The sequence below is a fragment of the Pimephales promelas genome, chromosome 3, assembly GCF_988280905.1.
Source record: "Pimephales promelas chromosome 3, fPimPro1.hap1.1, whole genome shotgun sequence".
Lineage (NCBI taxonomy): Eukaryota > Metazoa > Chordata > Actinopteri > Cypriniformes > Leuciscidae > Pimephales > Pimephales promelas.
The window spans coordinates 13,639,958-13,656,485 of record NC_142771.1 but is presented as its reverse complement, the minus strand read 5'-3'; the positions used below and the strand labels follow the sequence as shown (position 1 = coordinate 13,656,485).

The 16,528-nt window shown below is 37.4% G+C and overlaps 2 protein-coding genes across 2 annotated transcripts in view; one reads left to right on the top strand and one right to left on the bottom strand.

Moving 5' to 3' along the window:
- The window catches only part of tbcd (tubulin folding cofactor D), a 46,602-nt gene that overhangs the window by 23,436 nt on the left and 6,638 nt on the right, over positions 1-16,528 (bottom strand). The window contains exons 12-20 of the mRNA XM_039686720.2: positions 16,415-16,489; positions 16,245-16,339; positions 11,249-11,405; positions 3,914-3,971; positions 3,613-3,642; positions 3,398-3,483; positions 1,868-1,948; positions 1,720-1,793; positions 54-171 (exon numbers count right to left, since the gene is read on the bottom strand). Coding sequence (XP_039542654.2) covers positions 54-171; positions 1,720-1,793; positions 1,868-1,948; positions 3,398-3,483; positions 3,613-3,642; positions 3,914-3,971; positions 11,249-11,405; positions 16,245-16,339; positions 16,415-16,489 — 774 coding nt within the window. The remainder of the gene's footprint in view (positions 1-53; positions 172-1,719; positions 1,794-1,867; positions 1,949-3,397; positions 3,484-3,612; positions 3,643-3,913; positions 3,972-11,248; positions 11,406-16,244; positions 16,340-16,414; positions 16,490-16,528) is intronic.
- Positions 12,403-16,046, top strand: znf750 (zinc finger protein 750). Its single transcript, XM_039686722.2, has 3 exons — positions 12,403-12,696; positions 13,695-14,939; positions 15,045-16,046. The coding sequence occupies exons 2-3, from the start codon at positions 13,723-13,725 to the stop codon at positions 15,661-15,663; spliced, it is 1,836 nt and encodes a 611-aa protein (XP_039542656.2). The 5' UTR covers positions 12,403-12,696; positions 13,695-13,722; the 3' UTR covers positions 15,664-16,046.

Here is a 16,528-nt window from a genome sequence, read left to right as displayed (position 1 = left end):
ATAAAATAAAGTTATGGTTAGACAATGCTGTAATAAAGAAGAGCAGGTGTAACCTATTGTTCTGGGTGGCCAGCTCATAGAGAGCATGAGTGATCTCAGCGCAGGCCAGGATGGCGCCGTGACGGCAGTGCAAATCCATCCCTGTCGCCATGGGCAGCAGCTGGGGTAAAACTGAAATCAAAAAAAAAAAGGCAAGATAGCACATAATTTAGACATCTGTGTAGAGGAGAAAAAGATGTGTTTGGGTTTGCTCTACGTGTACAAACGAAAACTATGGTGAAAAAAGTTCATTAACAAAACCAAGGTCATTAAGCAATAACCAACTATAGCATCAAGTCTGTTGATATAGTCAGTTACCTGTGTTAAGCCACACACCGGTTACATCACCGCCCCCCCAACCGTTATTTTAATGTTTTATTGTAATAAAACTTATTTAGTTATTTCAGTTAGAGAACAGGCACTACAATTAAAAACTGAACGAGTCGTAGCACAGATCAGCAGCATGAGTAACATTTCATTTAACACGCGACGAGAGTGAGGCGAGCTATTTTGGATTAAACCCAACGCTAATAGGGAACCTGCAAATGGTTGTGTTTTTCATTAGGAATTAGTGATGAACTGTAATAAATCCAAACGTGGATCTCGCATATGTTGTTTGCGATTGTGGTTGCTGAATTTTCTGTTGTTTTAATATAAAAACATGAAAGTAATTTAGAATGATTCGAATTAGGGATGTAACTATTCACTCAACTCACGATGTGATTTTCTCACATTTTTTTAACAAATTCGATTTGAGACAAATTATAAATGAAAAAGTTTCATTCTTTTTTTATTTCTCAGACAAAATGCTGCACTTTTTTTTCCATTTTGAAATATATTTTGTCAAATAATAAAACTACATTGAAAAAAAAAATCCCTTCAAGGTTGTTTCAACTTAGTGTTTCTGTCTGTCTGGTCAAGAGGCTGGACAGTGGTACCTTCGCACACTAAGGAAAAGACTGTAAAATTAGTAGGCCTACCACATTGAGAGGCTTTTTACATTGTAATAAAGGAAAGATTTTAATTTTGTCATAATTTGTATCATTAAACTAGAAAGAGTTAAAAAAAAAAAAACCGGAACACATTTAGCAAAAATATGCCATAAACATCAACAAATTATTTAAAAAAATAAATAAATCCATTTACACATTTAGTGAAAGAGATAGTAAAATAAATACAACACATGGTTGCCATGGAAACACTGACACGCCTTGTGATTTTATCGATTTTAAACAAGTTGCGTTGAATTGTTGCATCCCTAATTCGAATTATTAAGAATTTCACTGTTTTAATTTTTGAGAGACGTTTCGTATTTTACCAGTTTTCATAATGTATAGAGTGTGTTCATTTATATGATAAATATCTTATAATAAAATCAGAAACTAAAATGAGGAAAAATCGATCATGCATGACATTCTCTTGATTTGGGCTTATAGGGGGAAAGTGCACTAATTCTGATGAAATGTAAAAATTATTTTCGCAAATGACAACCGTTGCGATTATGAACTTGGGCATGGTGAACATGTGAACAGTTTTCATTGACTAAAACTTAGCTGACATACCTAGACGTTTAAACAAAAACAGGACAATGTTAACTAAATAAAAAAAAATGAAAAATAAAAGTACATAAAGCTAAATGGAAAAAAAATAAATAGCTGACAAAATGAACACTATTCTCACCTGTGTTGGCCATGTATTCAGGAGCCTGGGCAGTTAGATTGTGCAGTGCTTTCGTGGCCAGCTCTCGGATCACCCTAATAAATGCAAATACAGCTTTAGTTAAAATTAGAAAACCAAAAAATCCAAATGAAACAGTACGATTACTTACCCGTCCCAGTGATTGATTTTCATAGCCACCAAGTGGTCAATTAAGGGTTTGGTGTATTCCTCAAAACCAGCGATGTAGACACTGAAAAAAAGAAAAATCGTGAATTAGTTTTACACAGCCATTTCTGACCGTTAGTATTCAGGAGGCGGATTTTGCTACAGCCAGATGTAAATGACAAGGATTATGATTAGTTCATATGCATGTAGGCGTCATATGCTAGGGAATTTGGAGGTTCAAATTAGCATGTGTTGAGAAATCAACCTGACCAAATGGTCACGACGAAGCCTCGATTCCCTCTCTAACTGATAAAATGTATCAGGTTAAGGTTGAATCATAGCTTATATTCATATATATGCGTGTATGTGTGCAACGAAAGCTACACCACAAAACGAACTTGTCAATCCATCTTGATGAATGAAAGTATGTAGAACAAACAGGTGTGTTAAGAGGTCAGTTATACTCACATGTGACTTTTGGAATGTTTTGAAAAATTGTCTTGTGAAAGGCAATCGAACCAAGAAAATAAGTCCCAAAACAAAAGATCTCTATAGTAAGTCTGAAAATACCTTAAGCATGCCTATTGTTCTGATGTCAACAGTTTCTGAACACCCTAGTTTTACTGTTTTAAAGAATATGTTTACTAAGAAGGTTTGTCCAGACTGCTAGGGGACCAAGAAAAATCTGTTTTCAATGATATGTCGGCTTTAAGGTTGTGTTTACACTTATAGTTTGGTTATCTTGGTTCCTTTGGTCCAGACCAAAAAAGAAAATACATTTAGTTCTGGTTCCCTTTGTGTTCTCACTGTCACCTTAAGATACAAAGCAAAAAAAAAAAAGGGTTTTATGATGTATATTTTGCGACAGAACTTGTCAAACATTGGAAACGATGCTGTGTTCTGCGTTAAATGTGCTCGTTGTGTGTGGATAGCCAAAATATGATGGTTTTTGATGGAGCTGGTAACTTGTGAAGAGCTTATAAAATGTGTAAAGGAATCAAAACAGCAGCAGGAATTCCTCCATCACACACAAAGGAAGACACGTAGCGAGAACACGTAGTTCTGATGCCTGATGGGCGAGAAAAAACAGCTATGCTTGAGAATTCGGTCCTTTTTAGTGTTCATGTCATCATGTCCTGTCTTTGTTGCGTTCATATCTCAGTGGCACTGCAACTGAGTTCATTAGAAAGTGGAATGAGACCCATCTTTTCAGCGGTAAGACTCGAGTACGACTCTTTGCTCCCTGAGGCTAGCATTTTTCACATTACTTTATCAATAGATTGAGATGACACAGTCAAATGGTGGCATTTTTAAAAAGGGTGGGACACAAGAAAGGGACAAGACAGACACGACAGCATAATCACTGCTTCGCTCATAGATGCATTCAAAACATTGCGTGATCGCGCTTTGATTGTTCAGAGAAATGGGGTGTATTATTGATCTCCCTGAGGCATGTACACTGAGGAACAATAGAGCTCAATTAAGGACACCAAAACAGCTCTTAGTCACACATTGTCACCTCCTTACTCCTTACCTAATAGTCAAGTAGCAGTTATTCACGTTACCGACCGTGAAGTAGTCCGCCGCTGTGACAATGTCTATGCCATGGGGGAAAGTGCCCTGTGGAGACAGGATATCTCAGGGGATCAGATTAGACACACAAACTTCACAGTTGCACTACAAATCAATGCAGGTGTTAATAATGGACGTGAATAGTCTTAACGTAAGTGTATTTTTTTTTCGTCGTACCTGTCTGCCCACATTCTCTTGGAAAGCAGCCTAAAAGAAAAGGAAGCAAACATTACATTTTATAAAAAAGTGTGAATTTTGTTTCCCCGTTACAATACTTTCTCCTATCCAGATGTTACATTAAGCAAATATTTCGGGGCGTTTACCAAACCCCTCGTCAAAAAACGCTCATGCTTTTTATGCTAATGTGCATATTAGAATTGAACATACCCGTTTATGTTCATCTCTAATCTGTATTAGCTTTTTTTAGTGTGGAATTGGTTTCAAAGGAGATTTCAAAAGAATTTCAGCATAAACTCACAGATGCGGCCTTTCTGCAGGTGATGTTCCTGTCAAACACAGTTGCGATGACCAGCGCACTGTAAAGGCAGAAACAAACGAAAGATCATCAGCTATCTATCTATCTATCTATCTATCTATCTATCTATCTATCTATCTATCTATCTATCTATCTATCTATCTATCTATCTATCTATCTATCTATCTATCTATCTATCTATCTATCTATGAAGAGTTCAGATGCAAAAGCCTCTAAGTGCCATTTGAAATTTTCTTCTAGAATGATCATTTTTATCAAGCTTGTATATTTAAGTTCAGTGATTTCACTTAAATGGCAATGAAGATTACCTATTAATTGTTATTTAAGTGAAATTACTGAACTTAAATATACAAGCTTGATAAAAATCATCATTAAAGAAGAAAATTTCAAATGGCATTTAGAGGCTTTTGCATCTGAACTCTTCCTATCTAAACTAGGACAACTGTTTTATACATCATGCATCCCATCTCTTGATTTTGTTAGTTTGGCAGCCTGAGGTGATGCACATTGACCGCATTCACTCAAACATGTACAGCTCTGAACAATCACATCTTTCACCCCCAGTGATGAGGAATATTATCAAAAAACAAGTGTGTAGTTCTCATCTCAAAACTCATCTATCATCTCAGTGCCCCCATAAACCTGTTGCACTCTTTTGCCTTTATTCCACCACTCCTCCTCCTCCTCCTCAATCGAGCTGTGTGAACGTGCCCGCGAGGTATTCCCACCGTCACTCACAGCCTGGGAGAACGAAGTACACAAACATACCAAGTACACACGCACAAGCCTACGGGCTTAACATGGCTGCGCTGGTTTCGATGAACAACTGATAGTGGCCTGGAGCAGCATAAAATGGACAGGGACTGAACATGCATGCAGAGCTTGACGAGTCACTGTTACTGTTTTATAATAACGCCTTACGGAAACCATTGAAAACTTTTTCTTGAGCCATGTGCAGTGTAGTCGACTTTAAGAGATAGTTCTTCCTTGCTTTCTTCCAAAAAAAAAAAAAACACAAAAGGAAGAAGAATTGTGCTGATCACACTTCAAATACAATTACAGTCAACAGAGAATGATGCTTTTAAGATTCAAACAGGACTTAAGAGTATCATTAATGTGCTTCATACAACTTTTGCTATATTTCATATCTTTCGAAATCATACAATACGTTCGTGTGAAGAACAAACCAGAGCGTCCAGTACAACTTCTTCCGATTGCTCCTTTTGTTCCCCTGAAGAAAGTCATATTTGGAACAAGATTATTTTGAGTAAATAAAGATAGAAATTATATCTGAGTGAACATGTCCTATAAATGAAGTGTCCCAAAAATTAAAATGTACATGCAGTGAAAAACTGAGGAGACCGTAGATGATTTATTATTTTTAAGAATCAGTTGTTGTTTTTTTGGTAAACTTTTGTATATATACACTACTGTTCAAAAGTTTGTAGTAGGTTTTTTTAAACAATATTAACTTGTTTAAAAAAAAAAAGAAAAAAAAGAAAGAAATTGATTCATTGATAATTTGATAATCAAATGATAGCTTGATAAATGATAATTTGATGCTCAAGAAACATTTATTATTATCAATGTTGAAAACAATTTGATCATCTTTTTGTGAAAACTGATTTTTTTTAACGATTCTTCGAAAGTTCAAAAGATCAGCTTTTATTTGTATTAACATAAACATCTTTACTGTCACTTTTAATAAATTGAATGCATCCTTGCTAAATAAAAGAAATAATTTCTTTTAGAAAAATCTTAGTTTTTTTTTTTTTTTTAATCAGACCCCAAACTTTTGTAAGGTAATGCATATATAAAAAATAATTGGAGGACAATAGCATAGTTTCATGCAATGACACAGTTTCTGAAAGCGTCATTAAGCACATAGAAACAGCCTATGACTGGTGATGAAATTAGAACAGGACTCGACAGGCCTTCAGCCTGGGTGCCAAATGGTGACCGAAACCCACGACAACAGACGAAACCTGGCAGCACCGTGGGGGTAGGGAGGAGGGAAGTTGCGGGGAGGGCCAACAAACCGAAGGAGCGATAAAAAAGCACAGTCAGTTACATGCAGGCCCGCACTTGCCCTAAACAGTGAGAGGGGGAGTAGCAGAGCATCTTTCAGCTGTCATTCTCGTAATATCATTATGTTTATACGGTGACTGAAAAGCTTACTGTTGAACCTTGGGAGGGGAAAAAAAAATGCTTTCTGCTGATGAAACTGTTTCGCTGAGCTGATTCACCACTACATCACCACACAAACCGAACATGGCAGAATTGCTAGAAGAATTAAAGAATACAGTTACACAGAAAAACCCCCAACCATAAGCCTGAGTAATAATAGCAAGCACCACAGTTAAAGCAAATACACAACGTCCTTGTGGGACACCGCAGAAAAAAAAACCTTGCTGTTAGAGCCGTCACGATACCGAATTTAAATACCCAAAAATGGCGAATTATTCGGATGAGAATCCATAACCGCATTATTACAGTTTTAGGGCCGGTTCACATATCGCGTCTTTTGCGCACTCAAGTTTGTTATTTCAAATGTAGGCGCGAGGTACAGTATGTGCGTTCATAATGGAAGCGGTTGGCGCCCTCGTTTTTCCCAAGTGCCTCTGCCCTGTGTTGAGATAAAAACATCTCAACTTTTCAGAATGCCGCAAGCGCACCATAAGTGCACAGTAGGTCATGTGACAAGAACCAACCAAAGCGCAACCGCCCTAGCACTTTGGAAAAAAGAGAATGCGGCACGCCCAGCGTTTTCAGGCGCTATATGTGAATCCGGCCTTATATGGCGGCAACAACTTATCGATAATAATCATCGACAACGAATGTCATTATCGATTAGTTAATGGACAATGCCAGCCGCGTCAAATTACCGCACTGATGCAGTTGCAGGATAGGTGAGCGATCCAAGCCGCCCTAAAACATGAGAATTCCTCATTTTAAGCATCAAGCGTGATGTTTAACGTGGTTTACCCTGTCAGGCGCTTTGACAGATTGTGATGTTTAATGTGTGAGATGTTTCCTCAGTGCAAAACTTGCATTTTACGGTTATATCCTTATCTGTAAATGTTAAAAATTCACGCGAGTACTTCATGTTGCAAGAAGGCAGTCTGTGTCAAACTTGGACGAGCGCCGGCGCATTAGAGGAGACAATTAATATACAGTGCAAAAATATTCATTTTGCTGAAATATCTGTTGTTGGATGTTAAATTTAGGTGTAATTCAAGTATTTTATGAGAGTAGCAACTGTAAAGGAATAACAGCGTGCAATTGAATATAAATGAAGGACGTTTATATTAATAATCAACCAACTAATCGATTATCAAAATGTTCATTAGTTACAGCCCTGTATAGTGCTATTATGAAATCATAAAGGTTGTGATTACATTAAATTTTTTTTTTTTTTTTTTTTTTTTTTAATTTATTTTATTTGATCAGGGACAATGCACAAAAAAATCATTGATCTAAGAAAGAAGAGATGACATGTGCCAGGTTATAGCAAAAAATATGCTAATTTCCGCCTGCAGTCCCTGGACAGGTTGATGGTATACTTACAACAATTAAAAATTATATACAGAATTATAATACACAATTGATTCGAACACAGAAGCATCACTTTACTCATATCATACAACACTCTCCACTACAAGAATCTTTAACTCATTCATTCACAGTTTACATCATTCGTATCACAGTCATTCAGTGCGTACAGGTTTGATTTGTTAATAACCACTGTTTGGTCAGGCGTGTAAATGTGCTGTAGTTAGTACAAGAGATAATTTCATTTGGAAGAGTATTCCAAAGGCTCACTGCTTTATAAGAAAAAGATTGTTGACCATATGTGGTTCTGCGTTTTGGAACGCTGCACTCTCCTCTAACTGTCGACCGTGTGGTTCTACAATTTCTCTCCGAATTTAGTGTCACAAATTTTCTTAAAGGAGGTGCAGCGATGTTATGGATAATTTTAAATAGAGAAGAAATTTGATTATATTTAATAAGATTTTCAAAATTTAAAATGTTATATTTACTTAGTACTTTACAATGATGGTAGTAGCGAGACTTTTTATCATGAATTTTTATAGCCCTTTTGTATAAAGATTCGAGAAACTTTAGCGAGGTGATTACATTAAATAAATATATGTGCTGCGGATTTGAGTAAAGCGTGGTGCTTTAATCATACAGTAAATATGCGTGTAGGTTGCGTGTTTCTTCCAGTCTTAAGAGTGGCTCAACTCACAGTACTCATCACCACACAAACTCAGTCTCTGCACGTGCTGTTTGTTTGGCTTTCCAATAGCGTGCATTTGGGAACACATAAAAAGTGTGCTTTGTGTTTCATAGCAAAATGTTGCACTGTTATTTTTATTACCACAAATGTATATTTCTGATTACTTAATCGCCACTCAATTTGATTATTCGATTATCAGAGTTGTTAGCGGCAGCCCTAAGGGTGTATTCGCACTTGTAGTTCGGTTCTCTTGGTTCTTTCGGTCCAAACCAAAATACAAAACATGTAGTACTGGTTGCTTATACTGTATGTCATTTAACACCGAACCTAAAGGTAGAAAACAAAAAGCATAAACATGAGGTCACAACCTTTTTTTTTTTCTAAGAAAGAACTGAACATGGTCCAAACACCAATGACATTTCATGGTTGCTACAGTAAAATATGAAAGAACAACACAAACTAATTTTCTTTTATACGTCAACCACATGGAATCTGCAGATTTCCAGAGAATCAACTAGGTCTACACAGCCTCCACCCCTTGCTTATTGTTTTACTCAATATTTGCTTTATATAATTTGATAATGCTTTCAACTACCAATAACAGCACAGCATTGGTTAACACGTTTTAGTTTCACATTCTCTGAAAATCTGTGTAAAACAATCTCATCAGTCATGTGTATCAAAGCATTACTACATTTTTGAAGAATCTTTAAGCAGGCATGCAACTATTGTAGTCCATTTTAGAGCTTTGGCAGAAGTAAAGACTATCAAGTTATTATTTTGTCTTCATTGTCACACAAAACAACCAAAAGTACTTCAGAAGACTTTTTGTTGTTGTCCTTTTTGGAGCTTAAACTGTAAAAAAAAAAAAAAAAAAAAAAAAAGCACGATATGAAGATTCTTACTTTTTTTTTTTTTTTTTTTTACTTTTTTTTTGGAAGTTTTTTGACAAATCAAAGGGAGTGGTTCTCATTGGTTAATGGTGCTCATTTCAGGTTTGCACGATCTAAATGATCAACTTTGGAAAGTTTTCCATCTTTTGTCAGGTTCATCCAGGGTTCATACATTTTCATCACTTATCCATGACTTTTGAGGCAAATATTTATGTTCCTTAAGTTACATTAAAAGTCTATGTACAATACGTAAAATAAGATCCATGTTAAAATGTATTATAGCATTTCTTAACTAAAATTAATGCTATTTGTTTTCATAAAAAGTACAAGCTGTGAGACTATCAGATGTTCCTCCATGCAGAGGACATAACATCACATGACTTCAAATTAAACTAAAGAAAAAATATATATAGATAATATATAGTAATAGTTGCAAATAAATACAACAGAATGAAGAGACAAATGAAACTTGTATTCGGGAAATGTTACATTGAATAAACTAAATTAAAAGATGAATCCTTTTGTTCAGTCAAGAGCAGAGTGAATTTCTTCATCTTTTGTTTGATTAACATTAATGACACAGACGCCAGAATGATTATTAAGCTGCTTTTACTTTAAGATCGAATTAATGCATGAATACAATATACTACGTTTTCTTTCTCAACTGTTTGCGTTCACTTACCCGACAGTGTTTATGAGGATACTTGCCAAGATGGGCCTTCTGACTTAACTTTTTTTTTGTATTTGGCCGTTTAAATGCAAATCACCACACTTACTATAAGCCTTACTATATATGGGAAACAAACTGTAATAGATCTATATCCAACCTTACATTCCGAAATTACTTTAATTTTACAGTTGTTGGAAATAAAAAGGAACAAATCATCTGATAATTTACAGTGAAAAGCCATTAACAGACATTTTTTTTTTATATTTAATATTTCTGTTTTTTCTTAGCTTTTTTGTTATCAGTTGTGTACATTAGGGTCTTATGTTATTAAATTATTGTTTATTGCATTTTTTTTAGTGTTGCCTTAGTGTTTTTTGTATGTCACTGTACTATGTCCTTAATATTAGTATTTACTTCAGCATGTGAAAAAGCTACTTGTGATGAATTTTGACTAATCATGTGAACTTCTCTTTACCTCCCATATTATTATGATGTTTGTCAGATTTAAGTAGCAGCATGGCGTTGCTAAAACACTTTTTCTTATGTCATATTTAAAGATGAAAAAGCTAATAGTACATTACAGTTCAGTTGTTGCTCCTCATACTGAGCACTTTATGTTCTACCAGATGCATAGACCAACCAACTGAACTACTTCCTCAGTAGGGAGAGGTTTTGAGCTGTAAGAGGTGTATAAACTGGTTTTAAGGCAGTAAATAACTACAGCCAGGAGAACAGGTATGAGCGGAGGCTCTTATAATCCTTGTCCAGCGAGAAAAAAGTACGGAAAAAAACGGATGCTTAAGATATAATTATATCAAACCGTAATTTTCTTTCAAATATAATTTGCTGTGACAGAATTTTCTGAAAATAATTACCAGGTTGTGAGGTGAATAAAATGGCCATTCATCTTGAGACACAAATATCCCTCAGTATGCGTGCTGCAGATCTGCTGCCCAGCCTCACTAATCAAATTCCACAGCCTAACCACACTTACAAAAAACTATTTTCATTGGACAGAAAGCGTAACCGTATTGTCAACAGAGCCACCCAAGTTGCTGTCATTTTCACCCGTCACTGACATCAGATCAGCTCTCACCACAGTTGGTTGTGGTGCAAATAGCTTTCATACTGGAGAACATCCAAAAACACCTTCACAGAGATCTAAGAAAGGTCACGCCAAATGCTTGCATAAATAGTGGGCGAGTTTGTCAGTTTGCTAAAAATTTATTTTCATTTTTCATATATTCATATTTAACATGAATTATTCTAGATCTGATCCATACGCCTGCTAGGTAGGACATCTATTGAGTAGGATTATTTAAAAGAATAATAACATAGTAAAGTTAGCTCTGTGAATTAAGAGCCAAGAGTAATATATTAAATAGATTTTTGTTTTTCAGGATGAAATGTAGGTCTGTTGCACACATGGAATGGGATGAGATATTAACCAAAGTTTAATACTTAAGGTTGGTAACTGCATAATGTCTCAGTCAGTGGTGGTGTTGGGATCGTACCTGGCAATCTGGTTGACATAAGGCTTTAATTCGCTTGGCTCATAGGCACGGGCGAAAGCCCAGCACACGTAGCAGGCCGCGTCACGTACATTTGATCCCAAACTGCATGCTCCCCTTTTTTCGTCATATATCAGAGCTTTTAGAACCAGAGGCACCACTGTAGGATTCAGAGACAAAACATTAGTATGCTAAAACCATTAGTTTTGCAATCAAACATATTTAAATACTTTTACATATACAGCAGCAGTCTATACGCATATATGCAGCATATATCAAAAAAACATTCAATTAAATACTGTAATTATAATAGTATGAAATACTAGGCTATTACAATTTAAAAAAATATATATTTTCTGTGAAGCTAAATTTCCAGCATCATTACTCCAGTCTTCAGTGTCACATGATCCTTCAGAAATTATTCTAATATGCCTTTCGATAAACATTTATCATTATTATCAATGTTGAAAACAGTTTATGGCTAAGTTTTGTGAAAACTGATCATTTTTTCAAGGTTTCTTAGATAAATAGAAACATAAAAAAATAAAAAAAAATAAACATTTTGTAGCATCATAAATGTCTTTATAGTAACTTTTGATTAATGCATTGCATAATTGCATAACAAAAGAAAATTAATTTTACTGACAACAAACTTTTGAATTTTTTGTCTATAATTATATAACTAGAATAACATTCATTAATATAATGTGTGTAGTGCATAAACATACACAGGCACACACCAACGAAGAAGAGAGTATTGATAGTTGACTTTTGGAAGGTCCCTTATTACAAGGAAATCTCTTCCTAAAACTTAGGTGGGGCCAGAATTTGAAGTATTAAGAGTTTATGATTCATGCAATATGTGCAAATTAATGAAAAAAAAAATATTTTTATAAAACAAAACTTTACCATTAAATTTATACAAACTGAGATCCAGCATAAATAAACATTTTCATAATCATGCTGTAAAGACACATCAGGTGCGGCACACATTTGGCTCCATGCAAATCTCACTGGTTGTCCTCAATATCTCCACACCCCTCTGACAACATCCTCAAACCTGCTTCACACCTAACTCTACCACTCCTGGGTTAATTCAACCATTTAGGCAAACAAAAGCCAAAAACAGTCTTGTCTGGCTTCTAGTCCTTGTGGATGCTCACTAACAGTTGAGACAGGAGGCAAACTTGCAATGTATCGTGGCTTGGGGCTTGCCTATTATTTGGTACATTGATGCTGCCTCAGGGCTCTACTGCTTGGGCATAGACTCCACCCCACAGAGTCAACACCTCAGAAAGCATCAGGCTCATCAGAAACGTGACAGAAGACCTAAAGAGCAGACACCTGCGTTCAAGGACAATCATATCAGCCAAACTGATAAACTCCAGGAGGTCCGTTGTGGACATAATCTTTTGACGATACTTCCAACATCACGTGGAATCTGATAACAGGTAAGGCTGTAAAAAGATTTTTAATGGCAACTGTTCTTATTGCTGTGTGTGTATGTATTTCTAGCATTTGTTAAGGCTGATGTAGCTTGTAGCAGGTGTTTAAATATCTGACTACAGATGCACCTGTTAGACCATACCTGGGAGAAAATTCTCTTTTGTATTTGCCATGTGGTTGTACACATACACCCAGTGTCTAAACAGTCGAAAAAAAAAAAATTAAATTCTCGTGTTACGCTAATATCACAAGATTTCAGCGTACCCATAGAAGTGTGATTAAGAACCAGGAAACAACGCATAACACAGCAAAATCAAATTTCACAATACAGAAACGTTCTTTTATTTTGTGCCTTAAGGAGGGAGCGGCTTGATATGAAACATGGGAGTCAAAACCTGAGCCACCACTTCTTGCGACAGCGTGTGACAAACAGGTTCCTTAAGGCGGAGTCATTTTCTGCATAACTTGCCCAGCAATCTCTTTCTTCAATATTCTGCTTCCCAATACAAACCTTCAGGCCTCAAAATCTTTGCACACTAACCAGACCATTAGGTCTCATTGTAGTGAAGAATTGTAGAAGCCAATTCTTTCAATCACGGAAGCAGTCCAATTGATCACTAATGTTATAACAGATGAAATTCAATTTTGCTTCTCTACATTTACAGTGTGAGTGAGATAAACTTTTAAATGTCTGGAGTTTGTTGCAAGTGAGGTCATGGGAAAAAGGTGTATGTGGTTTCCCACGCCATCAGGTTTTGATAAAGGGGAGCATGTTTCTACAGGCCTACACTGGCTTCACTAGTGCAGATAGAGCATGCCATGCTAACACGCAGGCCAGCGGACAATGCAGAACTGCTACAAACTAGCTGAAAAGCTTAAAGGACTGCGAGCATCCAAACTCCCTTTATTTAAACCTAAATTAGTGACGCAACAAACAGCAGATGCTCTGATCTAGGATGTGGCAGAAATGTTAATGATTTTTTTTTCTTTCTTCTGTTGTCAGATAGTTGGATTGGAACAACAGCACAAGTATGGACATTCTCCAGGGGAGAAAACCGAAGAAACCCCATTACATTCCACGCCCTCCTGGCAAACCGTTCAAATATCAGTGCTTCCAATGTCCCTTCACCTGCAACATCAAGTCTCATCTCTTCAACCACATGAAGTACAACCTTTGCAAGAACTCCATCTCTCTGGTATCTCAGCGCATGGAACAGACAGGAAAAACAACCAGAGCTTCCCAGCATAATCTTCCTTTCAACCACAACAGCAAAGAGCCAATCCTGGAAGCTGAAGCCAGCAAACCAATAGAAAGGGTCAGTGACAAGGTTGAACGAGAGGAGATGGTTAAAGAAACAAGACAAAAGCCTGAATGTCCCATCAAGGAGGTCACCAAGCAAGTGCCAGAGGCAGTTTGTGAGATTAGGGACAAAAGTGCAGACACAGACATTACACAGAACAAATTATCTTCGGCTTTCTCGCCAGTTGCACGAACAGGTGAAAGTGAAACTCTGTCTCCTCGCAGAGACGATCAAACATCTTCATCCATTCCTCAGTTCTACAATCAAATGGCACCTTGGGTCCCACCTGCCTCCACAGCACCTCTTCTTCCTCTAATACAAGACTATTCTTCATACATGGTACCTGAGAGGCCCTTGCACTCCCTCTACACGCCTTACCCACACAACCAAGCAAACGCCTCTGCCTACCAACTCACACCGCGGGAGACCCAGAGACCTCTGATGCCATCACCTTTGGTCCCGCCTAGTCCTTCTCTTCTCCACCCTTATCACTATCGATATGCTCATTCGATTATACCCAGTCCACCTCTACCCTACAGCGTCTACCAACACCCTGAACTATCCATGTCCTTACAGAGAACTAGGTATCTTCCTCTGGATTTATACAGCAACAGATTTTATCCTCGAGAGTACGGAGGACACCTGATTCCCATATCTCATCAGGATTCTTACAGCAGACTTCCTGAGGACAGGGCTGTCCAAGAGCACAGTCCAGGAGACAAAGGTACTCGCCAGAGTCCTTTAGCAGGATGTGCCGCCTCTGGGTCGCCAGACAGACCCAGTACCGCAGATGTCATCCAACGTATCCCTGTTACAATTAGGCTGGCTTCCCATGGGGAGTCACTCCCTGTCAGTCAATCGCAGTATGTCTTACAAGGGGCAACCGACAACTTAACCAAGAAATCATATGGACAACCCCAAGAGATGGTGTTACAAAAGAGAGAGAGGTAGGTAAACTATGTGAGACATAGACACTTTTTGTATGACGGTCAAATAAAGCAAGTTAAAGGTTTCCCCAATCTTAACATTTCTATATTGTTTTCTCTTTCTAGCAATGACCCACAAACCACAGATTCTGCAAGAGTCAGTGAGATTTCATCAGAAAAGGAAGAGGACGAAGAAAATGAGGAGGAGCCAGGTCCTCTAAACCTTTCAAAGAGGGACCAGGCCGTATCCAGTGACGTGACACACCACTACTCTGACCAAGAGCTCCATTATGATTCAGAAAGTAGTCAAGAGGCACCGCTCAACCTTTGCCTCAGGGGACAGTCCAACAACCAAGCCTTGCCCAACACCACAGGCTCTGAAACTCCAGAAAGACAAACCATCAAAAACATTGAGGAATCGACAATTGCTTCACCCAGAAAACAAGACCTAGACCCATGTGACCAGAGGCACTCAGCGGCCTTTGCTCTGTGTCAACTAGCTAGCTCAAGGGACACTCTCAAGGACTCCTCTATTGATCAACAAGAAATGGCCGAGGGCCAGAACAGCCATCACCTTCCTCCCCCGGACAACTGCCCAGTAAAAGACACTCCAGACATACCGAAACAGAACACACGGGTGCTGGGACAAAAACGGGCAAACAACAGACCTCTGAGGCACAATACCAAAAGAGCAAGAGTAAAAGAACCGTCCCGAACTCAAAGAAAGAGGTCGCAAAACTGTTGATGCAGAGATTTCAAAGAATGGACTGCTGCAATTCAAATATTTTATAGAAAGGAGTTCCAGTGAAAAGATCAATACTCAAGAGACATTACAGGAAGAGGTGGTCAACATCTTTCAGCCATCATGGGCTCAATTAAAAGACTATGCATAATTGGTAACATGTATAAACTGAATCCAAAATAAGTTGCTTTGGATAATGCATGCAAATGTAGATACTTCTAAAACACAACATTATGCACTAATTTGGAGAAAGAAGGTATCCCAGATTGTATACTGAAAATCTTACGCTCTTTGACAGATTTACAAAAGTATGTATCAATTCATTAAATGGAGCTGGGTGGTGGCATTTCTTTCTTTTTTTAATAAAGAAGCTTGTCAGACTTGCAGTATTTGAATAAGGTGTTTGCATAAAGTGAAGTATGTTTGCTTATTAATGTTTTGTTCCGAGTACGGTCAAGGGGAGTAACAATGTATACATAAACAAGATTATAGCATATAATTGATGTCAGTGGGTAAATGTAAAACCAATAATTTTCTAATTTAATACAATAGAGAATAAAAAAAAAAAAAGAGTAAAAACCAACCATCTGAAAGACGCGAAGGAAGCAGGAGTCCTCTCCGGCCTAGCTCTGCAAGAGCCAGGCAGCCACCGTGCCATGCATTATGTGTTTCCTGGAAACTGCAATATGAAGAAAAAATACCTTACTAAGTATGTGATCTCAGTATGGCAGCCTCCTGTTGCTTCATGCCACACCTGAAACACTCCAAAACAGATTCAACCACTTCATCTGCGAGCTCTTTAGGTAGTCTACCAGTCACCCTTCCAATCCTGAAGGTGGTTAAAAAGAGAAAGACCAGTTAAAAAATG